This window comes from Sorex araneus, chromosome 2 (assembly GCF_027595985.1).
Source record: "Sorex araneus isolate mSorAra2 chromosome 2, mSorAra2.pri, whole genome shotgun sequence".
NCBI classification, from domain to species: domain Eukaryota; kingdom Metazoa; phylum Chordata; class Mammalia; order Eulipotyphla; family Soricidae; genus Sorex; species Sorex araneus.
In genome coordinates this window covers 334,378,298-334,403,287 of record NC_073303.1, presented here as the reverse complement: position 1 = coordinate 334,403,287, position 24,990 = coordinate 334,378,298, and the positions used below count along the sequence as shown (strand labels likewise).

The window sequence follows — 24,990 nt, the reverse complement described above, 5'->3', positions numbered from 1 at the left end:
GCGAATCGCTGCCTTGTTTCCTCCCTTATTGTGTTGTGGTGCTGGGGACTGGACCCAAGACCTCGCACACACAAGGCTCTACCGCTGACCCCCACCCCCACCTGCAAACTCTGCTGCTGTTCGGAGCTACAAGCCTGGTGGCTGTCTCCCACTGCAGAAGAAGAAAACGTAACCCCCTGAGCAAAGCCCAGAGACACAACCAGCTCTGTTCACTCTTCCCACCACACTTCTTAGCCACGTTAACCTTCCATTCCTTTCCAGAAAAGGCTGCTTTCTTTTTTGGACTTTTTTTCGGTCACACTCGGCAATGCACAGAGGTTATTCCTGGCTCAGGCACTCAGGAATTACTCCTGGTGACGCTCAGGGGACCATATGGGATGCTGGGAATTGAACCTGGGTCGGCCTCATGCAAACCCCCTATTTGCTATGCTATCGCTCCAGCCCCAAAAGGCCACTTTCTTGCTATGTGACTTTAGGACATGCCAGTATTACCTCTGCCTGGAATTCTTTCCTACCGATGCCCTGCTGGCGGTGGCTTCTCTCCCGACAGCTGAGCTCAGAACCTCCAGAAGTCTAACCTGACTCAACCCAGTGGAAACTCTCACAGTTCATTCTCTCTTCTTCCAAGGTCAACTGATAGCCATCTATGCATTTGCTCATTTACTTAACTGCCGCCCCTGAGTAAGACTGTTAGTTCCACAATGGCAAGAACTAAAAAGATTTTGCTCAGCCCCATACCCAGATTCCAGCCAAGGGCTGTGAGTGGAATCAAGATCTCCTGAAAGCAAGCCTCCATGAGCTGCCAAAATGTACAGAGGGACATCAGGACGTGAAGCAGCTGTCTGACTTAATAACACGGGCTTAAAAAAAGAACGCAATACGCCCACAGTGATCATTAGAGGTGATTATCTAGATTATAGAAACTTTCTCACAAAGGATTATCACTATTATCTCTGAAGAGTTTCTTGGTACTTTACCAATGGGGTTTGTTTTCCGTATGTGAGGAAAAAAAAAAAAGAGCAATTCAAAAACATGTAGGGCAAGAAACATGGGACCTGAGAGGCCGGACAGGGCAGAAAGTGCTCGGTCTTGCATGCAGCCCGCTCTGGGTCAAGTGACCCGGAGCACAGAGTCAGGATTAAAGCCTGAGTTCAGTGGGGTGTGGCCCCAAGACCAAAATCTAAAATAAAAGTGTACGGGGCGGGGCATGCAGCTCACAGGCAGACCGCCTCTCCCAGATAAGAAAGGTCCTGTGTTTACTCCCCAGCACCATGAAATTTAAATAAAAAGTGTACAAGCATGGAGATAGCTTCATGAACTGGCCGCCAGCATCAGCAGCGGGACTGGTGTCTGGACACAGCAGGCATGCGGGGATGCGGGGATGAGGAGTACCAGAGCCCCACCCCGGGGAGGCACTCCAAACTCGAGCAGTGATGGCACTTCGGGTGAGCTTGTTACTTCTCTAACTCACCTCGTCTGTAACACACCCGTATTTCAGAAATCCCATTTCTGAAACGCAGGACCCCGTGAAGGCCAGGTGAGACCCGCAGGGTCGAGGGCGAGTTGGGGTTGTCTTTTTCAAAATGTTCCCCAAGCCTGACATTCGGCACAGAACCCAGAGGGGCAGCTCGGGGGTGGGGGACCCAGAGGCACCCGTGGCCTCCACCTGCTGACTAAGTCCAGAACTGCCTGAGGCACTGGGGTTACCGCTCCTTCCCATGATGCTGACTTGGTGCTCAGAAGCGCCCTCCAGGGTTCCTCCCTGCGGTCCGCTGGACCCACTGTTTGGTCCCAGCACCCGAAGTCCCCAAGGGTCTGGTCTGACCTCACGGCGCCCGGGATGAAGCTCTGGTGAGAAGGAGGTGGAAGGTGACCTCACCTCGCTCTGTTTCCCAACTCCTCACTCGGGCACTCCATCACCTGGCCAGGCGGCTCTGTGCTAGGCAACACGCTATCTTGAACGGCTCTTTAGGCAGTTCGGAGCCCCTGCGGACAAGAATTCCCTCGCCACTCCCCAGGCATGCCTGCGCGCCCGTGGCCACAGGAAGCGATGGCAACCGTGCCACTTGACAAGGATGCAAAGAAAAAGGAAAACCACAAACCTTTCTCCCTCCTCTCTCTGGAGACTTTTACCTTTAGATAAGACCGGGCAAGGGGGGGGGCGCATAAATTCCTCTGAGGAAAAACAGAAGGAGGCTCTGTAACTGTGGGCTCATGCTAATCTCACTAGGAGCAACGGTCTTTTGTCTGTGCGTGGTGTGTTTTAATTATTCATCTTTAAACTTAAACAGATGTCTTTTATAAGCGCATGCAGCCAGCATCATCTGACCAGAATCTATTTAGCAGTGTATCTCACACTGCTGCCTCGGGCTGAATAAACACAGACTCGGATGAAAGAATCCCTTGTTCACTGATAAAGTGTACACAGTAGAAAAAATAATCTTGGGTAAAAGGTCTACTCAAAACGTGTCACGGAGTACTTGCTCGTGGGAATGGTTATGAAGGAAGCGGGGATCATTTTTTTAGCAAGAGACTCTTCTGAGCATCACCCCATGAGCACAGCACCCTGGGAAAATTAAGTGCAGGACCACAGGCCCAATGTGCATGGAAGCTGGCTTTTCTTTTTTTTTTTTTTTTTCCAAGTGAACAGCAGAAAGCCCTCCCCAGGGCGGCGAAGTGCTGAATCTATTTCTGAACGGCACTTGCCTACGTGGCTCCATCGGCTTCCTCTGTGTCCTTGTTCTAACTGAGGCAGTCCCCTCGAAAGATTAATTCGGTGTCACTCAATGGTGAGACCCGGGTGGAGGGGGAAAGCAAGGCAGGGAGTAACCTCAGTGCCCAAAAGGGAGGCTCCCAGGCAGAAAAAGAATTGATTTTTCAAACTGTGACCCTATGGCTGTTTCTCAGGTCCCCAAGGAAGTCTGTCCTGCGTAATTCTCTCCCTTGGGGGATCACGAACGGCTGGCTGGGGTCTGCTTAGAAAGGCACATGTCTGATGGGTCAGGGGGGCTTGGTTGGCAGGATGAAGCAGGATGAAGCACACGATGCGGGGGGTCCTTCCATTCTGGGCAGCATGAGGCTGCTTGCTACAGACATCTCCACCAGCTGCTGATTTGCAAGAAAAGAAAAATTCTTGCAGTTTAAATAGACTTGAATAGCTGTCAGGATCGGGTGGGAGGGGGACTGTAAACAGCCATTTGCTTCTCATATGGGTGAGTTAGGTTCTGCCTTGAGACATCCTGTAGTCTGGTCTTTTAACACTGAAATTTCCCGAGGCGGGGGCTATGAAACGGGGCCAGTGGCCTGGTGCTCTGTAGGTGCCCTTAATACCTATTTGCTCATCTGATTAGCTGTCCACACATCAAAAACGCCACAAACGTGACAAAAGTCGGTTTAATCTGCTGACAGTCCAACTGGAGCTTTGTCTAAAGCTCTAAAACATTGTGCAGGTCTGAACCAAGTAACCCAAACGGATCAAAAGGATTGGAAAATTGCAAAATCCTCTCTTGGCTCGGGGCCATGCAATTACAACCAGCCTTTCCCATTTGACTAATTTCTGGAATCACTGTGGACTGACTCAACACGTGTTTTCTGAGTACCTATCACGCTAAGTGAGAATCATGGCTAGCACGCACGGCTGGCCTGCAGCGTGCCAGATCCACATCCAGCGATGAAAAGGAATGAATCCATTTATTCTTGCACATTAGCCTTGCACACTGGGTGCGAACGCTATGTTTTACAAGTGCTACACCAAGGAAGGTTTTACTTTATAAACAGCACAGTCACACACCTAGCAGCCAAGCCAGCACCCAGACCTAAGTTTGGCTCTGGAATGTGTACCCATGCCTTGCTGTTTTTTTTCGGAATTAAATCATAAGTTAAATTATCTAGAGGGTAACTTCTTAAAATGGCACTAAAATCTAGTGCAAGGGGCTGGAGCAATTGCCTTGCACACTGTTGACCTCGGATCAATCTCTGGCACCACACTGGTGCCCTGAGCCCTGCCAGGAGTGATCTCTGAGCACAGAGCCAGGAGTAAGACCTGAGCACCACTCAGTTTTTTCCCTCCTCTCCAAAATAATAATAATAATAACAAACAATTTTATTTTTGCTTGGGGGCCACATCTGGCAGTGCTCAGGGCTCAGCCCTAAAACTGTGTGGGGTCCTGGGGAACAAACCTGGGTCAGTGCTTCCAGGGCAAAAGCCTTGCCTGCTCGCAGCACTATTTCTCCAGCCCGTTTTCCAATCCTTAAAACAACAAAGTATGACAAACCCTTGGCCTTGGAATACAAACAGATTACCAGGCGATGGGGGGGGTGGGAGGGGGAAGAAGACCAGACTGACCAGACTGAAGTGACAGAAGGACAGTGGTGGAGAGTCATGGGAATTTTGATGCTGGGGGGATACAGGAATTTTGCTCTTTGGTACCAAAAGCTCTAACACTATTGTAACTACCTAAACTCAAATAAATTAAATTGAATTTAAAAATGTAAAGGGAAAAAATAAAATAAAACAAACAAACCCCAAACCCTAACTCAAGATCCTACTATTGAGCCGCTCATCCAATCTGCCCCCTCTCCAGCCTGCACAGCAGGAAGGAAAGCAAGAGGCTCAGAGCAGGAATTCCACCTGCTGCCACCCGCCCTTTGATTTGTGGGTACCCCATCACCCGGGGGAAGATGATAAACCCAGCCCTTCTCCACTCCAGGTGGGACCAGGGACCCTTGAAAATGAAGAGGACAAGCCTTTGAAAGGAGAAGGTGCCTTCCAATTCCTCCCAGCCCTAAAAGCCTCCAGCAAGTGGCAAACTTGAAATAAAAACATATAAAAGCACATCCCATATGGTTCCCTGAGCAGTGCCAAGAGTAATTCAGAATTGCAGAATCAGGAGTAACCCCTGTGCATCATCGCCAGTGTGGTCAAAAACAAAACAAAACAAAACGAAAAACAAAGTGCAGAGCTAAGTAGCTGGGGAATTCAGCTGTCTGCTACACTTTCTGTGCAACCCCAGTCCAAGCTTCCAGCACTTGCCTGGTCATTTGTGGACATATGTGCTCCCTGAGCAAGTGGTGGGGAGGTGGCGAGAGGGGGGGGGGGCATGGGGTGAGGGGAAGGTTCCAGGCGCTGCCTTCCTGCATCAGCTCCTCTACAGCAGACACGGGGCCTTTCTGCAGCTCTTTCATGCCATCTTTCGCATTCTGTGCTTATGAAAATGGCAGAGAGCATTTTCTGTGGCAAAGAGCCAAAGCGCTGCCTGGCTATCTCGCCCCTAAGCAGGCTGCGGAGTCCCACAGAGCAAGTACCTGTCAGCACCTCACCTCCCTTGACCTGAGGTGAAAGAAAAATGGTCCTGAAGCTCCGACCTCTGAAAAGGCCTGTGCTTGCCTGAGGAAAGCGCCTGATACAGGCGGGAGAGGCCAAGGCTAAGGAAAACTCACCTGGACAGCTGCGTTAGCAAGGTCAGAAAGCAGACTTCCTCCCAGGGGCATCTCCTGTTAATTGCCATTTACAAAAGTTCTGATTGCCAGGCCTGTAATACGCATTATCCGCCTTTTGTAAAACAAAAGGAAACTTCTAAAACCAATCAGCACTGCAAACAGAAAGTGACAAGTTTTCCAGCTTACACTCCACAGTTAGAGAGTTGCCTCAGGGACTTCTCAACCAGGGGCCAAAGGGTGCCGGATCCACTCCTGGGATACCCCAAGGGGGTCATAATTAAAAATGGCATTGAAAAATAAATAAATAAATAAATAAATGAAATTAAATGGCACCGAAGGGGGGGCACAACATAAGAACAGAGGTCAAACCAGTAGGCAGGGGCCACAGGAAGGACTCAAGGTCAGAAGGGTAACACAGTTCTAAAAAAGTGGAGAAGCCCTTACTCTGTTATCAACTGTGTCAATATAAAATCAAAGCTCAACTCCCATGTAAAGATGCACCTATATTTTTTATTCCAGATTTTACCAGCCAGCACATATCTAACCCATGTCCTTATATCTTAGCTTTGACTTTAATTTTCTTGGCTTCAAAATAACTAAAGTTTGAAGCCAGTTTAATGCTGTGCCTCTTACGTCTGTGGATAAATCCTTTCCTGCTCTTTGCTGCATACGCATCTTGCAGGGAGGGTGTATCTGCAATGGATGAAGGGACTGAAACACGACATTCCCATCTCACTCAGCTGGCCTGGCCTCCGGTATTCACTAGCCCCGGCCACAAACAGGGTTCAAGTGCACAGCCGCTTTGACTACTTACACACACAGCTCCCTCCCGCCACGGCCAGACAGGTAAGCGACACAAACCTAAGGAAGTGCTCAGCGAAGAGGCAGAAGATGCCAGGTGTCAGTCAGGAAACACCGCCTGGATCCCACAAGAGAACCTACTTGGCTCAGGAAGGTCACAGAACCTGTGTGGACCGAACACCGTGCTTGCCTAGAGGCAAAAGGGCAGAGGAGCAGGCTGAGAGCCCGAAGGGTCAGACAGGATCCCAGCTCTGAGAGCTCTACGTGACTTGGCGAGGAGAGGAAACTCCCTCGAGTTCAATTCCCTGGCCTATGTGGTGATGTCAGCCCCTGGAAAATATGCAGAGCTTCAGCGGAGGCGCCCAGAAGGACCATCGTGGCAGACACTGGTTGAGAAATACCTAGGTACCGAGCACTCTGCAGTGGGGGGGAGACGTGATCCGAGCTATTGACTGAGGAGGGATCTGACCATGAACTGTCCCCCTCCTCACTTTGTCCATGACAATTGCGGCGCATGCAGAATTTGCCCAAAGTCACACCCAGGAAATGGCAGATTCGGATGAGAAGCTTTTTATAATACACCCAGAGTTAAGTGTTCAAGCAGCACGCTATTGTTACAGAGAGAGAGAGAGAGAGAGAGAGAGAGAGAGAGAAAGGCAGAGAGACAGAGACAGAGAGAGAGACAGAGAGAGAGAGAAAGGCAGAGAGACAGAAACAGAGAGAGTGAGAAAGAGAGAGACAGAGAGAGAGAGAAAGGCAGAGAGACAGAGACAGAGAGAGAAATAGAGAGACAGAGAGAGAGAGAAAGGCAGAGAGACAGAGACAGAGAGAAAGAGAGAGACAGAGAGAGAGAGAAAGGCAGAGAGAGAGAAAGAGAGAGACAGAGAGAGAGAGAAAGGCAGAGAGACAGAGAGAGAGAAAGAGAGTGAGAGAGACAGAGAGACAGAGAGAGAGAGAGATGTCTGACAGGGGTTGAGATGCTTGGCCTTGCATGCAGTTGACTCCAGTTAATCTCTAGCACCCCATTATGGCCCCCTAAGCACTGCCAGGAATGATCCCTGAGCACTATGGAGCCAAGAACAAATCCCAAGATCCCTGAGCACCATGGAGCCAAGAACAAATCCCAAGCACAAGCGAGTGTGGCTCCCCCCAAAAAACAACAAAAAAACAAGAAAACAATAAAAAGGCACAAGCATTGCAGAAGCAGTAGGGTGTCCTCCTGGCTTTACTTCCAATTGAGCAAGGAGGAAGTTGCCTTGCCAGACCCCGGGGCACTGGTTCTGCGGGACATTCTGCAGCCTTATTATGTCGTATTTTTGTCTCTTGGGGAACCTATCTTTCTTTTCCACTTTGGAGAGCACTCTGACTGCAGCACCTGAAATTAGCTGCAAATAAGCACAGGCTGAACTTGGAACTCTGAAAAAAAAGTCTCATGACTGCACGCAAGGATACTTTTGCTTAAATGAAGTGAAATTGAGGGCAGGAGAGAGAGCATGGGGTGAACGTGCTTGCCTTGCTTGTGGCCAAACTTGGTTCAAATACCAGCACCTCATATGGTACCCTGAGCACAAAGCTAGGAGTAAACCCTGAGTACAGCCCAGTGTGCCCCTCCACCCAAGAAAAATAAAAGTAAATGCTTCCCCCCAAACAACGAAATCAAAATGCCTTTAACTGAAATTAAATGAATAAAACCTGGTTTGGCATGTTTAAGCAAAACCCAAACGACGGTACGATCACATTTGCCTTTAAAACCAGCATTAGACGACTGGAGAGTTAGCACCTGGCACCACTGAGTGCCCTGGGCACCGCCAGGAGTGTCAGCCAAGCAGAGCCAGGAGTACGCCCCCTACTATTGCACAGTTAGGGAAATGGAGAGCACAAAAGGTGGAGCTCCTGTTTTGCATGAAGGAAAATGGACTCAGTCCCCAACACCAGCCGCCCCCCCAACTCCCACCCCACCCCCGAATGCCAGCACTGCGAGGGGTGAGCTGCAAGCCCTGAGCTAGGAAGAGCCCTCAAGCACAGCCCATTGTCCCCAGCACTCCTGGGTGTGCCCAGCCCCCCAAACAGCTAAGTAATCGAATTTCTTCTTTTTTTTAAGGCCAGAATTGGAAATGAGAACAAAACTAGTGAAGGACTCTCTCTAAGCATTCTCAGCAGTCTCTCCTTCGGGAGAAAATGGAAAACGTCACTTCTGACCTGCAGCGATAGTCTCGGAGCACATGAATGGGAGGAAAAGCTCGGCAAACCTCCCCTGTCCTGCCTCCCCTCGTCCCTCAGTGAGCAGACAAGAATTCAGGAAAATACGCTTCCGTGCCCAAGAGGGTGACAACAATGGGGACGGAGCCGTGTGGAGAATGAAAATAGGCCCGTGCTTTCATTGCGAGTTTAGCACAGTCAACAATTTAACAATTTAGCAAATTACAGGATTTATATAAAACTGATCAAGACAACATGGTCCCAGTCAGACTTCAAAACTGACCCATAAAAGTCGACAGGGTGGAACGCCAGACGCCGGCGGCGTCTTTCCACATGTGAGCTCAGTCTGGGTGCGTGGCTGGCGGCTGTCCGCAGTGGACCGACAATCTTGCGTCTGTGCACGCACGGGATGTGGTGAGGAAGGTTGAGAGATGTCCCTATAAAGAAACTCTTCATGCAAGCACCATGGTTTGGCTGGTGTGTGTATGGGGGGGGGGGGGGGGAGCAGGGGGAGAGAAGCAAGTTTTTTTTTACCCCGGGGTTAAAATTCAGTCATTAACAGGACCAGCAAGATACCACAGGGGTAAGACGCTTGCTCTCTTTTTGATTCCTGACACCCCAAATGCTCCCCCACGCACCATCAGAAGTGATCCCTGAGCACAGAGCAAGGAGTAACCCCTGAACACCATAGGGTGTAACCCCCCCCCAAAAAAAACAAGATAAATGAGATTTGGTAATCGAAAAACAAAACCAAAAATAAATAAATTTTGGTTACTTTGGGGGCTGGGAGGTGGCTCAAAGGGGCTGGACTGCACTGGGGGAGGGGTTTCCATCCCTAATTACCACATGCTCCCCCCAGCACCACGCCAGGAGCAGCCCCTGAGCAACCCCTGATGTGGCCCAAAGATTTTTTTTCAAATGTTTTGATCATTCTTGTGTTTAAAAATGCCATTAAAAAATTCCTTGATTTCTCTTTATGAAGCTAATGTTTACCTTTCAAACTTGGCCAAATACATGGGCAAGAAACAGTCTGTCTTTCAAAAAGCACCACAGTTCTCCTGTGGGTTCTACCTGCCTCAAACCCCGTTTTGGTTCTGTTCTGCTTTGTTTGGGGGCCACACCAGCCCCAGAGCTCCAGTGCTGCCCCCAGCGGTCCTCACTCTCCTCCCCGGGGTAAGTGGCCGCCAGGGCCAGTCAGGCTTGAGCACCTGCAGGTCTGATCCCGAGCCCACGTGGCCCTCTAAGCACCTCCAGGAGGAGCCCCACTTCGGCCCCCAAATCAAAGCCAAACCCAAAGACCCCTGTCCAGGCCGCCTTCGGGGACCCTCCGGTCGCAGGCCAGAGACGAGAATCCTCTCTGGGAAGTCCGAAGCGACTGCCGATCTCTGAATGATTGAGCACGGGTGAGCACACGGGGGAGGGGGCGGGCGCTGCCCAGCCAGGAGCCCTGAGGAGAGCCCTCCCAGGGGCAAGGGAGGGCAGAGCAGACAGGAAAGGAGCCAAAGCGGGCAGCACTGGGACCAGAGAACGGGGCTGGGACCACCAGAAACTCCAGGCACAGAGCCCCTGCAGAGCTGTCTCTGCCGGGAGAGCTCCCCTCCGGAGGGGCCCCGGGGGGCACAGGGATGCTTCAGACAGAGTTTAGGTGTGGCAGGAGAACCAGAGCAGTTTTGCCTGAAACCTCACCATGGCCATCCCGGATGTGGGGGTTCGACCCTCCTCGAGCGCCATCCCTGAGAAAGTCACTTCAACATGAACAGTGATCAAGGCTGGGGCCGGAAGGAGAGCACAGGGGTGAGGGCATGCGCCTCAAACACAGTCCCCCTGGATTCCTCTCCCCAGAGGTGGTGCATGGAGCACTGTCAGGAGCAATCCCTGAGCACAGAGCCAGGAGTACCGCTCGGTGTGGTCTCAAAGCAAAGCAAAAAAAACAGAACAAATGAAGGCTCATGAATGCAGGGGCGGCCGGCAACCTCTCGGAGGGGGTGCTATTTTCCTTGCTGCTCTACTTTACTACTTAGAAATGAACTGGGGGGGACTGGAGGGGCTGGAGCAATAGCACAGGGGGAAGGGCGTTTGCCCTGCACGCAGCCGACTGGGTTCGATTCCCAGCATCCCATATGGTCCCCCGAGCACCGCCAGGAGTAATTGCTGAGTGCATGAGCCAGGAGTAACCCTGTGCATCACTGGGTGTGGCCCAAAAAGAAAAAAAAAATGGAGCAGGTCCTCCTCGGCTCGGGATGGGTGCTGCTCACTGCATGTGCTCCGGCGCAGCTCGGCAGCCCGCCAACACACGATGAAAGGCACAGGGTGACTGTGCGCAAAATCCACAGCTGCTTCTTCCCCTTCTCATACTGCCAGGATCGACCCAGAGCCAGGCACTCTGGACCACACCTCCAGCCCCAGCAACTACCAAAAAAATAAAATAAAATTCTGGCTTTTGAGCCACATCTGGTAAAACTCAGGGCTTACTCCTGATCTGTGCTCAGGGATCACTCCTGGCCATGCTCAAAAACCGTATGTGGTACCTGGGGTAGCACAGGGGCGGGCCATGCGCAAGGTAAGTGCCTTGCCCCCTGTGCTAGCTCTCTGGTCTGCAGTGATGCCAGTTTTACTGATCAATTATTACACACCCAGCTAGAAGCTTCCTAATGCATTCTTCTTTCTGTTTTTCTTTTTTTTTTTTTTTTTTGGAGAGGGGCTCTTAAGAGCAGTGCTTAGGGCTTGGGGTCATTCCCAGCTCTGCCTGCCCTGGCTGTGTAGCCCGACGGTGCTCTTATGGAATATGTCCTGCTTAGGCCTGGCAGTATCAGGAGCCACTAGGTCATGCCCAGCAGTAGAGTGAAAGTGTATGTATTTGTGTGCATGTGCCTGTTATTAATTCAATCTACAACATCCCCCAAATGTACCTTTTATGTTTTGCTCTGTTTGGGGGGCCATATTCAGCAGTGCCCAAGGGTTACTGGTGGCTCTGCACTTAGAAATTTCTCCTGGTGGGCTTGGGGTGCCCTATGGGGTCCTGGGATGAAACCCAGGTTGGCCACGTGCAAGGCAAACCCCCTGTCTGCTATATATTGCTCTGGCCTATCCAGGTCCCAAACCAGGGCTCCACTGGCCAGCTCCAGAGGTCAGCGCATGATAACCAGTACCCGCAAGGAGAGGCACTGGCCAGCCCAGACGGCAGCACAGTACTGCTTTGTGCTCTGACATACTGCCTTTGATTGACTCGAGCCCAGAGGTTGTGCATGAATGAAGCCCAGCCTGGCATCTGTGCTCTCTTGAGGTTAATTGATACAGAAATGGAAGCTTTGGGGCCAAAAGGAGAATGGAATCCTACAGCACTTACAAGAGGTTTTTTTTTTTGTTTTGTTTTTGTTTTTTGGGTCACACCCGGCGATGCACAGGGGTTACTCCTGGCTCTTCACTCAGGAATTACCCCTGGCGGTGCTCAGAGGACCATATGGGATGCTGGGATTAGAACCCGGGTCGGCCGCATGAAAGGCAAACGCCCTACCTGCTGTGCTATCGCTCCAGCCCCTTACAAGAGTTTTTTGATTATCCCAAATGATAAGGCTATGGTCAAGTTCTCCTTTGGGGTGGGAAGGGTGCATAGTTTTTCTATTTTTAATATTCATTTTTTATTTTATTGAATCGCTGTGAGATCGAGCATGACAATGCTGTTCATGATTGGGTTTCAGTCATACAGTGTTCCAACACCCATCCCTCCACCAGTGTCACTTCCCAACTTCCCAGCACCAGTGACCCCAGTTTTCCTCCCACACCCCCAACCCAGCCCCCACCCCAGCCTGCCCCTATGGTAGATGCCTCTCTTCTCTCTCTCTTTCTCTTTCTCATGTTAGGGGTGCAAGTTTTTGTTTTGGAGGGTTTTATTTATTTATTTATTTATTGCTTTTTGGGTCACACCCGGCGATGCACAGGGGTTACTCCCGGCTGTACCCTCAGGAATTACCTGGAATCCCTCTCTGTCGCACACAGCTGCCTGAGACGCCCGGGCTTTCCCAGTAAAAATATTGCTTCAAGTGCCACCTCTCAAAATGATCCCAACCACGGCTCCACCAGCTGAAAGTGGCGTTACGAAGGAAAATGCTGTGGGGGGTGGGGGGTGCGGCTGGTGTTGGGGCCTGAGTTCATTTAGTTCATTTTCCGTCATGTGAAACAGGAGCTCCATTCTTTGCACTGTCTCCATTTCCCCAACTGTGTAAGAGTAGGGGGCATTCTCCTGGCTCTGCACTTAGGGCTCACTGCCGGCAACGCTCAGGCGATCACATGTACCAGGGTCTGCCTTGTGGAAAGAAAGCTCCCTGCCCAATGGACTATGTCTCTGGGCCCCCAACAGCCAATTTTCGTCCATAAGAGGAACCAGATGACTTGCCTGTCTTCTCATCATAGGAATCTTCTCCTCTTCCTCTCTTCCTAACGAAAGGAACTGAAGTCGACATTTTGTCTTCCAATTCATTGGATCAATGGGTTAAGTGTTTTAAAAGAAAATTTGTTATGCTCAACCACACATCTCTGGCATTCTAAAATATTTTCATGTCTAGAATGGTTTGTCATCTATCATGGAATTTTTTTTTTTTAATTGAAGCAGCATCACACACCATGGAGTCTAACTCAGATTGGTTAATATAGCTCCTGGCTTAGAAACAAGGAAGAAATCTGTATTTCTTTCAAATACACATATACTGTTACCATATTCCAAGTCTGAAACAACTGGCATTTCTACATTCTGCTTTACAAGCATTTGTCTTTACAACTAAATGGACAATAAACCCCAAGTCACATTAATGATAACTCTGTTAAATATAAACTAGTGCGCAATTATCCAAAGTGCTAACACAAACAAAAAGGGGTGGGGTGGGGGGAGGAAGGAAACCCTGACTGATTATATGTTCTTGGAGGCTTTTAAAAACTAAACAAAAATAAAAAGGCAACATTCCAGAGCCCATGAAAGAGTCCTAGGTAATGACCGGATGGTCCCTGACCATCAAACTAATCTTGGAATTGCTCCCACGGTGTCTTCAAATTCTGTTTTCAGCCGCGTTCAAACTCAAGATATTTTTCTTGAGGCGATGCCCCTTGGTAAATTCACAAAATTACGGTAAGTAAATAATTCTTGCAAAACTTCTGGTTTGGGGGATCAGAGAGATAGCATAGGAAGTAAATCCCTCACTCACCTTGCTGTGGTCCAACCCAGTTCAATCCCCAGCACTGCAGAAGGTCCTGGAGCGCTGCTGGGAGAGACTCCTGAGCACAGGGCCAGGACTAACCCTGCACACCACTGGGTGTGGCCCAGAAATAAAACAAAACAAACCTCCTGATAACTCTTCCCCTACTGGCGACACCACGCACAGTCCCTCGGAGGAAGAAAGAAGGCAGACAGGAACGGGGAGGTGTGCAGCCGCTGGTAAACAGGCTGAGGAGCCAGCTCTGGACAAGGAGTCAAAACCCGGTTTGCAGAGTTGGCCACCCAGATGTCCAGGGCACAGATGCTCAATCATTTCTACCAGGACCTGGGAACCGGCCACAGCCCTCTACTGGGCTGAGCGGGACCAGTTGACCTAAAGGACCCCTATGTGAAAATGAAAGCCAGGAAAAGTAGGGGAGGGGAGTTACCAGAGCAGAGGGATTTGGTGAGAAAGATATTTTAAGAGGATTTCCAGAAGTGCTGCCAGTGTCTTGGGGTCACACTTCTCTGTTAACACCACCAGGGAATCTGGGTTTTCTGGGGGGGAGGTGTGGAGGGGCTCTCCAGAGAGGCGCTGCCTTGCCCAGAGCCAGCAGCAGGTCCTCACCTGCAAGATCCTGAGCACCTGGGAAAGGGAGAATGTCCTAGCAGAGTGCCAAGACCATAAACAAAGGTGTGTGTGAGTGTGTGTGTGTATGTGTGTGCCCTAGCAGAGTGCCAAGATCATAAACAAAGGGGTGTGTGTGTGTGTGTGTGTGTCCTAGCAGAGTGCCAAGACCATAAACAAAGGGGTGTGTGTGTGTGTGTGTGTGTCCTAGCAGAGTGCCAAGACCATAAAGGTGTGTGTGTGTGTGTGTGTGTCCTAGCAGAGTGCCATGACCATAAACAAAGAGGGGTGTGTGTGTGTGTGTGTGTGTGTGTGTGTGTGTGTGTGTGTGTGTCCATCCAAGCAGCATGCCAAGGCCATAAACAAATCGGTGTATGTAGACACATACGTGTGTCAGTTCTGAAGGCTGCTTGTAGGAGGGCATGGGTCCCTTTCTGGGGAGAAGCCTTGGAAGGCCAGGGCAATAGGGCAGTGACAAGCATAAGGAGGTACAGGGGAGCAGGGTGGGTGTGATACAGAGGTGACCAGGGGGCTGCCCCAGGTGAAAGAGCAATTTGAAGCTGATAGGATCCAGTGAGGGACTAAGAAAGGTCCCTGAGGCAGCCCTTTAGGGAGAGGGTGGTGGGTCCAGAAGAAACCATGAGAGGGGCAGGCCAGTCAGGGGTCCAGGAAGGGAGAAGAGGACTGTGCACCCCTGGGGGCACAGCAGGGCGGGGCAGGGTGCTGCCTTTCCCCCAGGAGCTGACGAGTAAACAGAGTAGATTTGGCAGGCACCTGATTTCTTCGCAACCACTCACTGTGTCTCTGCAGCTGGAGGCAGCAAAGCTAATTCAGAAACGAAAGGGCCTGGCTGATGCCCAGAGAATGTTCTTGATCAACAGCCAAGGGCCACAACCCACAGCCCCCTGGGCCAGGGGCAAGGACGAGGCCAGGAAGACTAAGGGTCTAGGCCAGTCTTGCCCAAAGTGGGTCCTCCCAGAGAGCAGTATGGCCCAGGGCTCTCAGCAGCAGCGGGCCAGTGCGGGGTGGAGTTCTGTCTGCTGAACCTGGGTGCCGGGGGTGCCCCCGTGGCTCATGCTTGGACATGACAACAGAAACCACAAAGCCGTCATCAACATGCTAAAGAAAGTTGACTTCCATAGAGGCCTTTTTTCCCTCTCTCCTGAGTCATATGTTTTTCCTGAAAAGGGGAGCAGGAGGCCAAATAAATTTGGGAGAGTGGAGACAAAGCAAACTCGCGCCGGAGGGAGGAATGTGTAGCTTCCTTCCTGTCATGCACGAGAACCAGAGCAGGGCATGGACACGCAGAGACTCGGGCACCCGGGCGCTGCTCCAACCCCCATGGCAGCCAGGAACGTGGCTGGCCACGAGAGGCAGAGAAAGGACAGAGCGGGGCCGAGGCCGCCAGGGCCCCGAGAGACAGGAGGCCATTAAGGCACACGTGTTGCGGGTGGCCAACCCTGTTTGGAGGCCGGGGGTCCCGGAGCACGCCCAGGGTGGCTGGGGAAGCCCACTGCCTCCTCCCAGCTGGCCCGGTTAGCTGGGAGTCTCCGGAAGGGGCCCCTGGCGCAGCCGGGGTACCACCTGGGAAAACGCTCACCCAAAGCAACAGATGCAGCTAGCATCCACCAGCCCCTCGGGGGGCGTCTCTGAGGCTGGGAGGGCCGGGCCTGCTAGAGAACCTGGTGAGGCTGGGCAGTGCTGTCCAGCTCACCAGGCCCCTTTTGCCCAGTCCCGCCAGCTTTTGGGAGCCTGACTCCCAGACCACCTCGTGCGAGGTGGGCAGGGCAGACACGGCTCCCCAGCAGGCCCCCACATCCCTGGCCTGACTGGCCTGCCCCTCTCACAGTTTCTGCTGGACCCACCACCCTCTCCCCACAGGGCTGCCTCAGGGACCTTTCTCAGTCCCTCACTGGATCCTGTTAGTTTCACATTGCTGCCTTTCACCTGGGGCGGCCCCCTGCCCGCCTCTGTATCACCCCCACCCTGCTCCCCTGCACCTGTTACCTGCTCCTCTGAACTCCTGGGGGTGCTCGTCAGTGCCGCGCTGCACAGCCCGCAGCCCGCAGCCCGCTGACGCGCTCCTCACCGCCATGGCCACGTTGGCTCCACAGAAGCACAGCATAGGGGGGAGGGGGGGTTGAGTGAGTGCCCCAGTGCTGGGGGCTCCCATGCACTCCCCTATGACCCTGTACCCCTCCCAGCTCATGCATGCCCCCTGCCACACAGACAGCCCCAGCCACAGCTCGAGGCTCAGTAAACCCCAGGTGACTCTCCGTCCCGGTCAGTCACCTCTACCCACCGTGGCACTCTGGATTCTTGCCATGCGTGTTGCAGGGGGCCTGAAACTGGCCTCTGCAAAAGGACTCGAACCCGCACGCCTTGGGAATCAGAGATGGCGCCCCCCATGGGGCTGCCATGGCATTCAGAGGGGACGGGCTCTCAGCAGCCACAGGAACCAGACTGCAAGGGAAGGCGCTTAATAGAGATTCCCTCGGGCCCAGGGAAGCCCTTTCACTCACTCACTCACTCACTCACTCATTCACTCACTCACTCACTTGTTCTAAGGTGCTCGTAGTACTGGCCCTGAAAGAGTGGCCATGCTCACCGGCCCAGGTCCTTATATTATAAAAAAAACTGAGGCTAGAAGCAGGAGGTCATCGGTCTGTGTAACCCGCTGTGGCAGGGCAGGCCCCGAATGCAGGGTTCCCAAGAACTGCCTTGGCATCGCCCGGCTCGTAGCAGGCCCGGTCACTGGCCACTCCGAGCTGTCCCTCCCATGGTGCGCTAAAGGCCACCGGCTCTGTCCTCTCCTCACCCCATAGCTCTCCTTACAGGCTCCCTGCACCCTCCCCGTCCCTGGAGGTCACCCTTGAACTCTGCCCTCCAGAGATTCCTGCCAGCCAGCCTCAAGGGGGTTTCTGGCTAATTCCCTCTTCTGAGTTCACCACGTTACAGGCGTTAGGGCTGCAGGCCAGGGGTCAAAGGGGAGCCACCAAGGGCCACTGTGGTCCCTGCTGGGCCCGGACTCTCAAGCCCAGCCTGTCCAGGTGCTCAGAGAAACTGCCACCCAGTCCCCGCGATGGCAAGAGGACGCGCTGAGAAGGTGGGCTTGCCTCACTGCTGAGCGGATTCAAGTCCTCAGTGGGACTTTAGAAACCCAGACGGGTGCAGAGGCTGACGGCTGGAGCACACAGCGTGGAGTCCTGCCGAGGAGACACAGCAAGGTGGGAACACGGGGAAAGCCAATCTCTCCTTTTCAACAAAGACAGAGACTCCAGACAGCGCTGGGCCAGGGCGGAGCCGAGGGAAAGGGGGTGGGAAATTCCTAGAAGGAGAAGAAGGAGTCTGAATCCTGACCCTGAGGCAGAGTGTCCTGGCACCTGTGAGGCGGGAAACAATGACAGGTGGCTGGAAAGCTCCTTCCTGAAAGGTCCCCCACTGGCACCCCAGGAACCCGGTTAACACACAGAATCCAGGGGTCTGTATCAAGATCCCAGGAGATTCTGCACACATTCCCATGGGGAAAGCCAGGTGCCGGGGCGCCCACACAGAGACAGCCCTCCATAATAAGTCTCCCAGAAGTCTCCCAAGTGGCCCCAGGATTCAAACTCGGGTACCACATGCCCTCTCCCCTCCAGCCATAGTGCTAATGATGCTGCTCTAAGAAGCAAAGTGCTCATGACATTTGGGAACAGTAGCGTGATCCCCCTCACCCCCCCCCAGCCCATCTCCACCCTCCCTCCTCAGGCCAGATGCCCACAGGCTCCCTCTGGGCACTGGGTACTGGGGTGGCCGCTTGCCACTCAGGAGCTCTAGGAAGTGAGTAAGCCAGGACTTCTGCCAGTTACGGAAGCCTTAAAACACACCTTATAAATTTACACTCCCTTTCACCTATTAACACCTTCCTGCTGCCTCGCTCACAGCCCGAACACAGAAGCACTACAGGGTGTCAATCCGGCAGGCCTCCTTCTGCCTCCCCACCTCTTATTCCCAGCCAGCCAGACAAGTGCCAGGAGACTGGTTTTTCCATCAATGAGCGCCCATCCCCAAGCCCAGACGGAACTTCCCTAGAAATTCACGGGAGTTGGAAAGAGGCAGCAAAGCTGGGGACCCCAAACAGGCTAAAAGCAGAAGCATGAGGAGGGAAGGGTGTAAGGTGCACAGCAGTGTGAGGTGCCTGCAGCACCTGGCGCAGGTACAGCCCACAGCGACAGCCCACGGCGACAGTCTGTTCCAGTACCACGTGCGAGGCAGAGTAACGCAGGCCACTTCCACCTCCCTGCCCTAGCCCAGGCGGGGTCCACAGCATCCCCCCCCCCCCAAGAACGGCTGAGAGCCTTAAATGTGATTAATGCCTAACTCACCAGACCACAGAAGCACATCTGTGTCCGGGCACAGACATTCGCTTCCTTGCCAGATCTCAAAGTTTGAAAGTGCAAGCAGCAACTGTCACTGGCATTGCAAGGGTCCAGACAGAAGGAAGAATAAAGGTTTCAAACTTTCCCCATCAACAGATCTGGAGGTTTATCTGCCCTGAACACGCCCTGGAAGTGAAATCTTACCTTCAGAGAAAGGGCAGCTGTTCAGCTTCCACGATGGCAGTGCTTCCCACATTTGTATTGTAAACATGAATCATCTAGGACTCCTGTTACAAATCCAGGTTTGGAGCTTCCGAACCTAGAGCCTCCAGGGCTAGCCCCAGTGGTGCTCAGGGAACCCACCCTATGGTGTTGGGGCATGAACCCGGGCAGGCACAGGCTAGGATGCACTTTAACGGCTGGACTATCTCCTGACCGCCTTTAGTGGCATTATCGAAAACAGGGACAGAGTTTGTATTTCCTGGCGCACTGAGCCAGCAGATCAACGCCCCCAGGACGGGGTGCATTTGCCTCTCTCAGAGTCAAGGGTAACTGGAGAGACCCCATATTCTGAACATTGATTTGTTACAGAATTTCTTACATGAAAAATGAATCCAAGGAAAATAAAGCCAATTTTAAATCAATGCTCCAGGAGAACACCCAGGAGGCAGTGAGCACAGGTCCCCAGTGAGCAGGCTGTTCTGCAGGGGGACACCCCACCAGCGGAGCAAAGGCATTTGCCAAGCTGGCCTCATTCAAATGAGTCTGTAGCCTACTGCAGTGATCATCAAGCGCTGCTCTGCTGCTTGCTACAAAAGGTTGGGAAGCACCATTCTGAATCATTCTGGGCAGCTGAAAATACACAGCAGTAATTTATTTGGAGGTTGGGGAGCTCCCAGGCGGTGCTCAGACAGGGGTGGTGGGGAAGGTGGCCTCTCTACCAACTCTCCCTAAGTGGGCAGGTGGCTCAGACTAAGGGTCACTGCTACTCAAGCTGCGGGGGGAGGGGGTGTTCCTGAGCCACAAATTGTGCTCCAGGGCCACATCCAGCAGTGCTCAGGGGACCATGTGGTATCAAGGCCGGACCCCAAGGGGGCACATACAAGCATGCCCTTTTAACTGCAGCACTATCTCCTGACCATCTTTAGTGATTTTTAAAGCAGCCTGCTTCCAGGGAAGAGGTTAAAGATGGTACCTGGCAGTGCTCTGGGGACCGTGTGGTGCTGGGGAGCAACCCTGGGGCTCCTGCATGCAGACCATGAGCTCTGGTCCTTTCAGCCATCTCCTCAGACCCGACAAAACTCTTGGAAACAGCCATGTAGGAAACACAGGGTCCCGGGAGACTGCTCATCACTGTTTTATTCATTTACCTCCGCTCTATACTTAGCATGTGATGCTGTTTCTTTTATTGAGTGATAGCACAACGGGTAGGGCATTTGCCTTGCATGCGGCCGACGCGGGTTCAATTCCTCCGTCCCTCTCAGAGGGCCCAGCAAGCTACCAAGAGTATCCTGCCCGCACGGCAGAGCCTATCAAGCTACTCATGGCATATTCATATGCCAAAAACAGTAACAAGTCTCACAATGGAGACTTACTGGTGCCTGCTCGAGCAAATTGATGAACAATGGGACGACAGTGCTACAGTGCTGTTTCTTTTGGGGAGTGGGCTTACTCATGGCTCTGTGCTCACCTCTCAGGCTGGCTGTATGCAAGAGAAAGTCCCTTAAATTCCTGTACTAACGCTCCAGCCCCTTGGCTGATTCCAATTTCTGTAGCTGACTTTAAGTTTGCTCTCAAGCTAAGGTTTTTCCTACCAAGTTGATAGATATGGTCAATTTCCAAGTGAGTGGGATAAATGTGATTGTCAGGCTGGGTGGTCTCTTTCGTGGTCTAACTTATCCTAATGTGTGCTGGGGGCAGATCAACAAAACATCTAAGAGGTTGGTGCTTTTTGATCAGAGGTTAAAATTCTGGCTACTCTGGGGGTTAGAAACACACAAAGATACTTCAGACCCTCTGATTCGAGATTTTCAGAGAAGGGCGAGGAAATCTGCTCTCCCACTGCCTAGCATAGGAAACATACTTCCCTAAGAATGCACGTTTCTCTGAAAAGGAGTGAGGGACAGTTCGGCCAAACTACTTGTAGATTCAGTTCCTCGAACTGAACTTAAAGCAAGGCTTTATTTACTACTCTGGCGCCCTATGGCTATAAACCTAAGGTCACTTATTCCTAATATTAAATCTATTTGAAGCACCTACTGAAATCAATAGTGAAATGCATTTTCCTATGAACACATAGAGCAGGCGTGAGTCCAGCCCTGCACAGTGGTTTAGAGTAACGCATATTTGTGATAATCACTGCGGTGTCCCTCTGCTCTGGCTGGGTTTCTGCTCAAACTACAGGCAGCAGGAGCTAATGCATGAAGTCAAGTGACGGGACCCTGAGTGGCCCAGAATCTGCTGAGTCTGCACCCTTCCCCTGAAAGGAAGGGGCTGCCCTCCAGTGCACTTCCTGCAAACGGAGAGGTTTGTGTGCCAGCAAGATATGTCAGTGCCTGACTGTGTCTGTCACCTGTGCCCAGGTCTGCCAACTCCTCTGGGCATTGGGGAGGCTGCTTCCTCTGCTCCCCGTTGCCGGCCTGGAGCCCCAGTATATAAAGATATCCTCAAACACAGGGAAGAGCTTAGGACAAATTTGCAAACTTGGTATGAGTTCAACTCGTCCTTCCCTATTTGCCCACTGAGGGAGGAAGTTATGTTTTCCAATAAACTACTTTTCTGGCTTAGGTCAGAGTGAGCTTGTGTTTCCATAGATGAGCAGCCATGGTAGAAGCTGTAAGTGAAAAACGTTTTTTCCTCTCAACTCCAGGCCTGAAGAATAATGGCAAGGCTATTCCAGAAGGCAAAACTGAGGCCGGGACGCTGAAAAGGACAGTGCGTAGGTGGAGCTAACTTCAGAGGCGGGAGGCGACTCCGGGGTAACAGCAGCAATTTCCCTTCTCCTCAGAGATTCACTCTCAGTGCTGAGGCCAGCCCCGGGACTTTGAGCTGATTCCCAAAGATCCCTTGAACATATGGCCACAAGCTCTCGCTTATCTCCTGCACAACCAGCAAATGTCCAACACCGCCCATTTTTGCTAAGATGTGCAATACCTGCAGATAAGCTAGCAAGAGCCGCAAGCTTTGAACTAATTCTAGCATATTCATCTTGGAACGGAAACCAAAATCCTCAAGTTCGAGTTCCTCCCCTTCTCCCCCACTCCCATGGCCCCGATTCTAGGAAACTGAGAGAGGACTTTTCATTTCTTGGGCAAACAAAAGGAAAAGGCCAAGTGACATCCCACCCCACCGCACCCCCAGGGAGATCCCTCGTCCCTGGACGCAGGAACTTGCTGGAGGAATTCTGGGCGTGCTGATGACTGACAGCTCGCACGTGCTGCGGGGACCCCGGGCTCAGCTCTGCACCCCGTTAAGTCTAGGCCGGCGGGGCGCAGGAGAGCGCGCCCGCGGGTCTGGAAGCCGGTGAACTCCCCCTCAGCACGGGAGGTTTGGGTACCTCTTTTTTTTCAGAGGTTTCTTCAACTTCCAAGCGCGGCCCCGCTGCGGGCGCGCGGTGCTCTCCGCTGGGGGATGCCCGGCTCCCGCGCACACGTGCGGGCACACACTCCCAAACAGCGCTGACGTCGGGGGTCGGAAGCTCGGGGACCGCAGCCGGCGCGGTCGGGTGGGACGCAAATCGCCCCCCTGAGCAGCCCCGAGCGGGCGGGCGGAACGGGAGGAAGGGGGGGTTGCTCGAAGCGCGCGCGGCGGCCCGCATACTCACCGCGACCTCTGCAGCTGCTCGAAGGCGCTGGCGCTGCCCCCCTGGCCGGGCTGCTCCAGGGGGCTGTAATTCTGCGAGCTGGGCCTGGAGAAGCCGATGGGCAGGATTCCCTGAGTGAAGGAGTTGAGGCGGCCCCGACTGCCGCCGCCACTGCCGGGGGTCGCAGAGCCCAGGAAGGCGGCGGCGGGCACCTGCACGCTGGTGAAGGCATCGTCCTCCTCCGACTCCTCTGGCCCCGAGCCCCCGAGCCCGTCGGGCAGCTGCGGCCGCGGGGCCGGCCACGGCTCCCCCGACGCCCGGCCCGCGCCCAGGGGACTGGAGAAGCCGCGGGCCGCCGCGTGGCCGCTGGGCAGCAGGGCCGGCAGCGGCGGGTGCGGCGCCGGGCAGGGGCCCGCGCCCGCCGCCAGCGCCGCCGCCGTGCCCGCCGCGGCCAGCAGGCTGTGCCGGCTCCGGGCGCCGCCGTCCTCGCCGCCGCCCCACTCGGCGCCCTGCGGCGGCCGGCCGTCCAGCGAGATGTTGGTGAGGAAGGACAGGGCAGCCTGGCGGCGCCGCGGGTCCATGCGCGGCTTCCGGGGGGGCTCGGGCGGCGGCCCCGCGCCGGTGCCCGCGGCGTCGGTGCCCGCGCGGCCGCGGCTGCGGGCGGCGCTGCCCGCCGTGGCGGCCATTGTGTCCGTGCGCGGCGAGAGCTCGGCGGGGCCCGCGGCTAGGGGCCGGGCTGGGCAGCGCGCGGGGCGCGGGCGGCGTGCGGGCGGCCCATGCTCGGCCCGGCCCGGCCGCCGCGTCCCTGGGTGCGCGCGCCCCGCGCCCGCGCTCCGAGCGCTCCTCGCGATCCCACGGCGTCACGTGGAGGGCACGGCACCCGGGAGCCAAACAAAGCTGGGCGGGAGGAGGAAGAGGGGCCGGGGAGGCGGCGAGGGGCGCCCCGGCTTCCTGCGGCGCGCGGGAGCCGGCACGTGGCCCCCCGCGCGCCGGCTCGCGGGACCCCGGGCTCGCGGCGGGAGGCCGGCGGTGGTCCCAGAAGACGTAGGGGTCCGCACGGCGGTGGATCGCCGCGACTCGCCCGCGGCACCCCGAGAAACAGCCTTCTTAAGAGTTACCTGGCTGGGTCCCCTGCCCCTCCCTCCCGCGGACGGTCCAACCGTCGCCAAGACTGGAGTGAGTTCAGGCTCATTCATTCGCAGGCGGAGGACGGTGCCCCCGGGACAGATGCAAGCTAAGGGGTGCGGGGGGGGGGGCCCGCAGACCGTGCGCGCGGCCACGCTCATTTACAGAGCTCACCTTGCTTCGCCTTCTTGGCAAATTCTAATACAAATGTTCACTGGGACCCCGAAACGTATAACGGAGGTCGACTGCCACCCTTAGGTCTTGGTCCCCTTGCACGTTTTTGTAGATACGGTCTCTTTATCCCCTACATAAAGTAGGACCAATCCAGTGAGGTACCTCGTGTCGTGTTGAGTAAGGAACCGGGCTGGGGGTACCTTCTACACGGAGGAACCCCGCCCGAGCTGCAGCTCTGGATCTGCCCAGGCTTCGAAGAATGTTTTATTTCCCCGCCCCCACCCCTAGTCCCCGCCGCGGTAAATGCCTGCTTGGGGGCTGGGGGCGGGGGTCCCCGCCGAGACCCCCTGCGGCTTTCCCAGTGCTCTTTGGGTGACTTAGCAAATGCAATAAGGAACAGTCGTCACACCGAATTAAGCCCCGCGACATCTAAGAAACCTCTGTGCACTTTTCAGAGGGAGAAGCAATGCGTTTAAGATCAACGGATTAATTTAATTAAAGGTTTAAATTTAGCCCTGAAGCTAATGGGTAAGTCTACGTGGAAATTCCACTCCATCTCAACTTCAGGAAAGTAAACCGAGAAATGGAGAGGCACATACACCCGTTCAGCGGTGCGCCGCCAACTTGGAGGATGGGAGAGGGGCGCGTTTCAGGTTACTTTTGCTCAGGATGAACGTGGCGTATGGCTCCTTACAAGATCAATTGTTCAGATTTTGTTTTATGTCATTTTTAGGCCTTTTGAAACAGTTGCCCGGATATCTGTTTATCTTACAGCTGCGAAGTCAAAGCTTGGTGGCCAGCTCTGAAATTTCATTAGGATTTTAATGACTTTAACTCCTAGAATCTTCCAGATTGCTTTATTATAATTAAACTTAATTTACCTGACCACTGGCCTGGTTGTGCTGGCAGGCAGTGTTAAATGCAAGACTAACTCTGCACATATAAAGGAAGAAAGTTTTTTTATCATGAAATGTTAATTGTAGAAACCTGAGAGAAGTACAGCAGTTAAGGCCCTTTGCCTTGCCCAGAGCCAGCCTGAGTTTGATCCCCTGGCATCTCTGAGGGTCCCCTGAGCACCACCAGAAGTGACTCCTGAGTGCAAAGTCAGGTGTAACCCCTGAGCACCACAGGCCGTCCCCAAACAGAACAAAAAGCTAACTGCAGAACACTTTAAGAAGTTAAAAAGAAACAACTCAATTTCTTTATTTCTATTCTTTCTTATTTCCCCCTGGTGTATTTTTTAAACTAAAGTGAGTCCAGGCTGTCTGTGTATTGT

General features: G+C 53.5%; 1 protein-coding gene across 3 annotated transcripts in view; it reads right to left on the bottom strand.

Annotated features, from left to right (window-relative positions):
- The window catches only part of CABLES1 (Cdk5 and Abl enzyme substrate 1), a 105,070-nt gene extending 81,881 nt beyond the window's left edge, over nt 1–23,189 (bottom strand). For 2 of the 3 annotated variants that reach the window (XM_004606120.2, XM_055126059.1), the window contains exon 1: nt 22,437–23,189. In XM_004606120.2, the coding sequence (XP_004606177.2) occupies nt 22,437–23,101 (665 nt within the window). In that variant the 5' untranslated portion in view covers nt 23,102–23,189. The remainder of the gene's footprint in view (nt 1–22,436) is intronic. The other variant, XM_055126060.1, reaches the window with a different exon arrangement.
- Between the last annotated feature and the right edge of the window lie 1,801 nt (nt 23,190–24,990).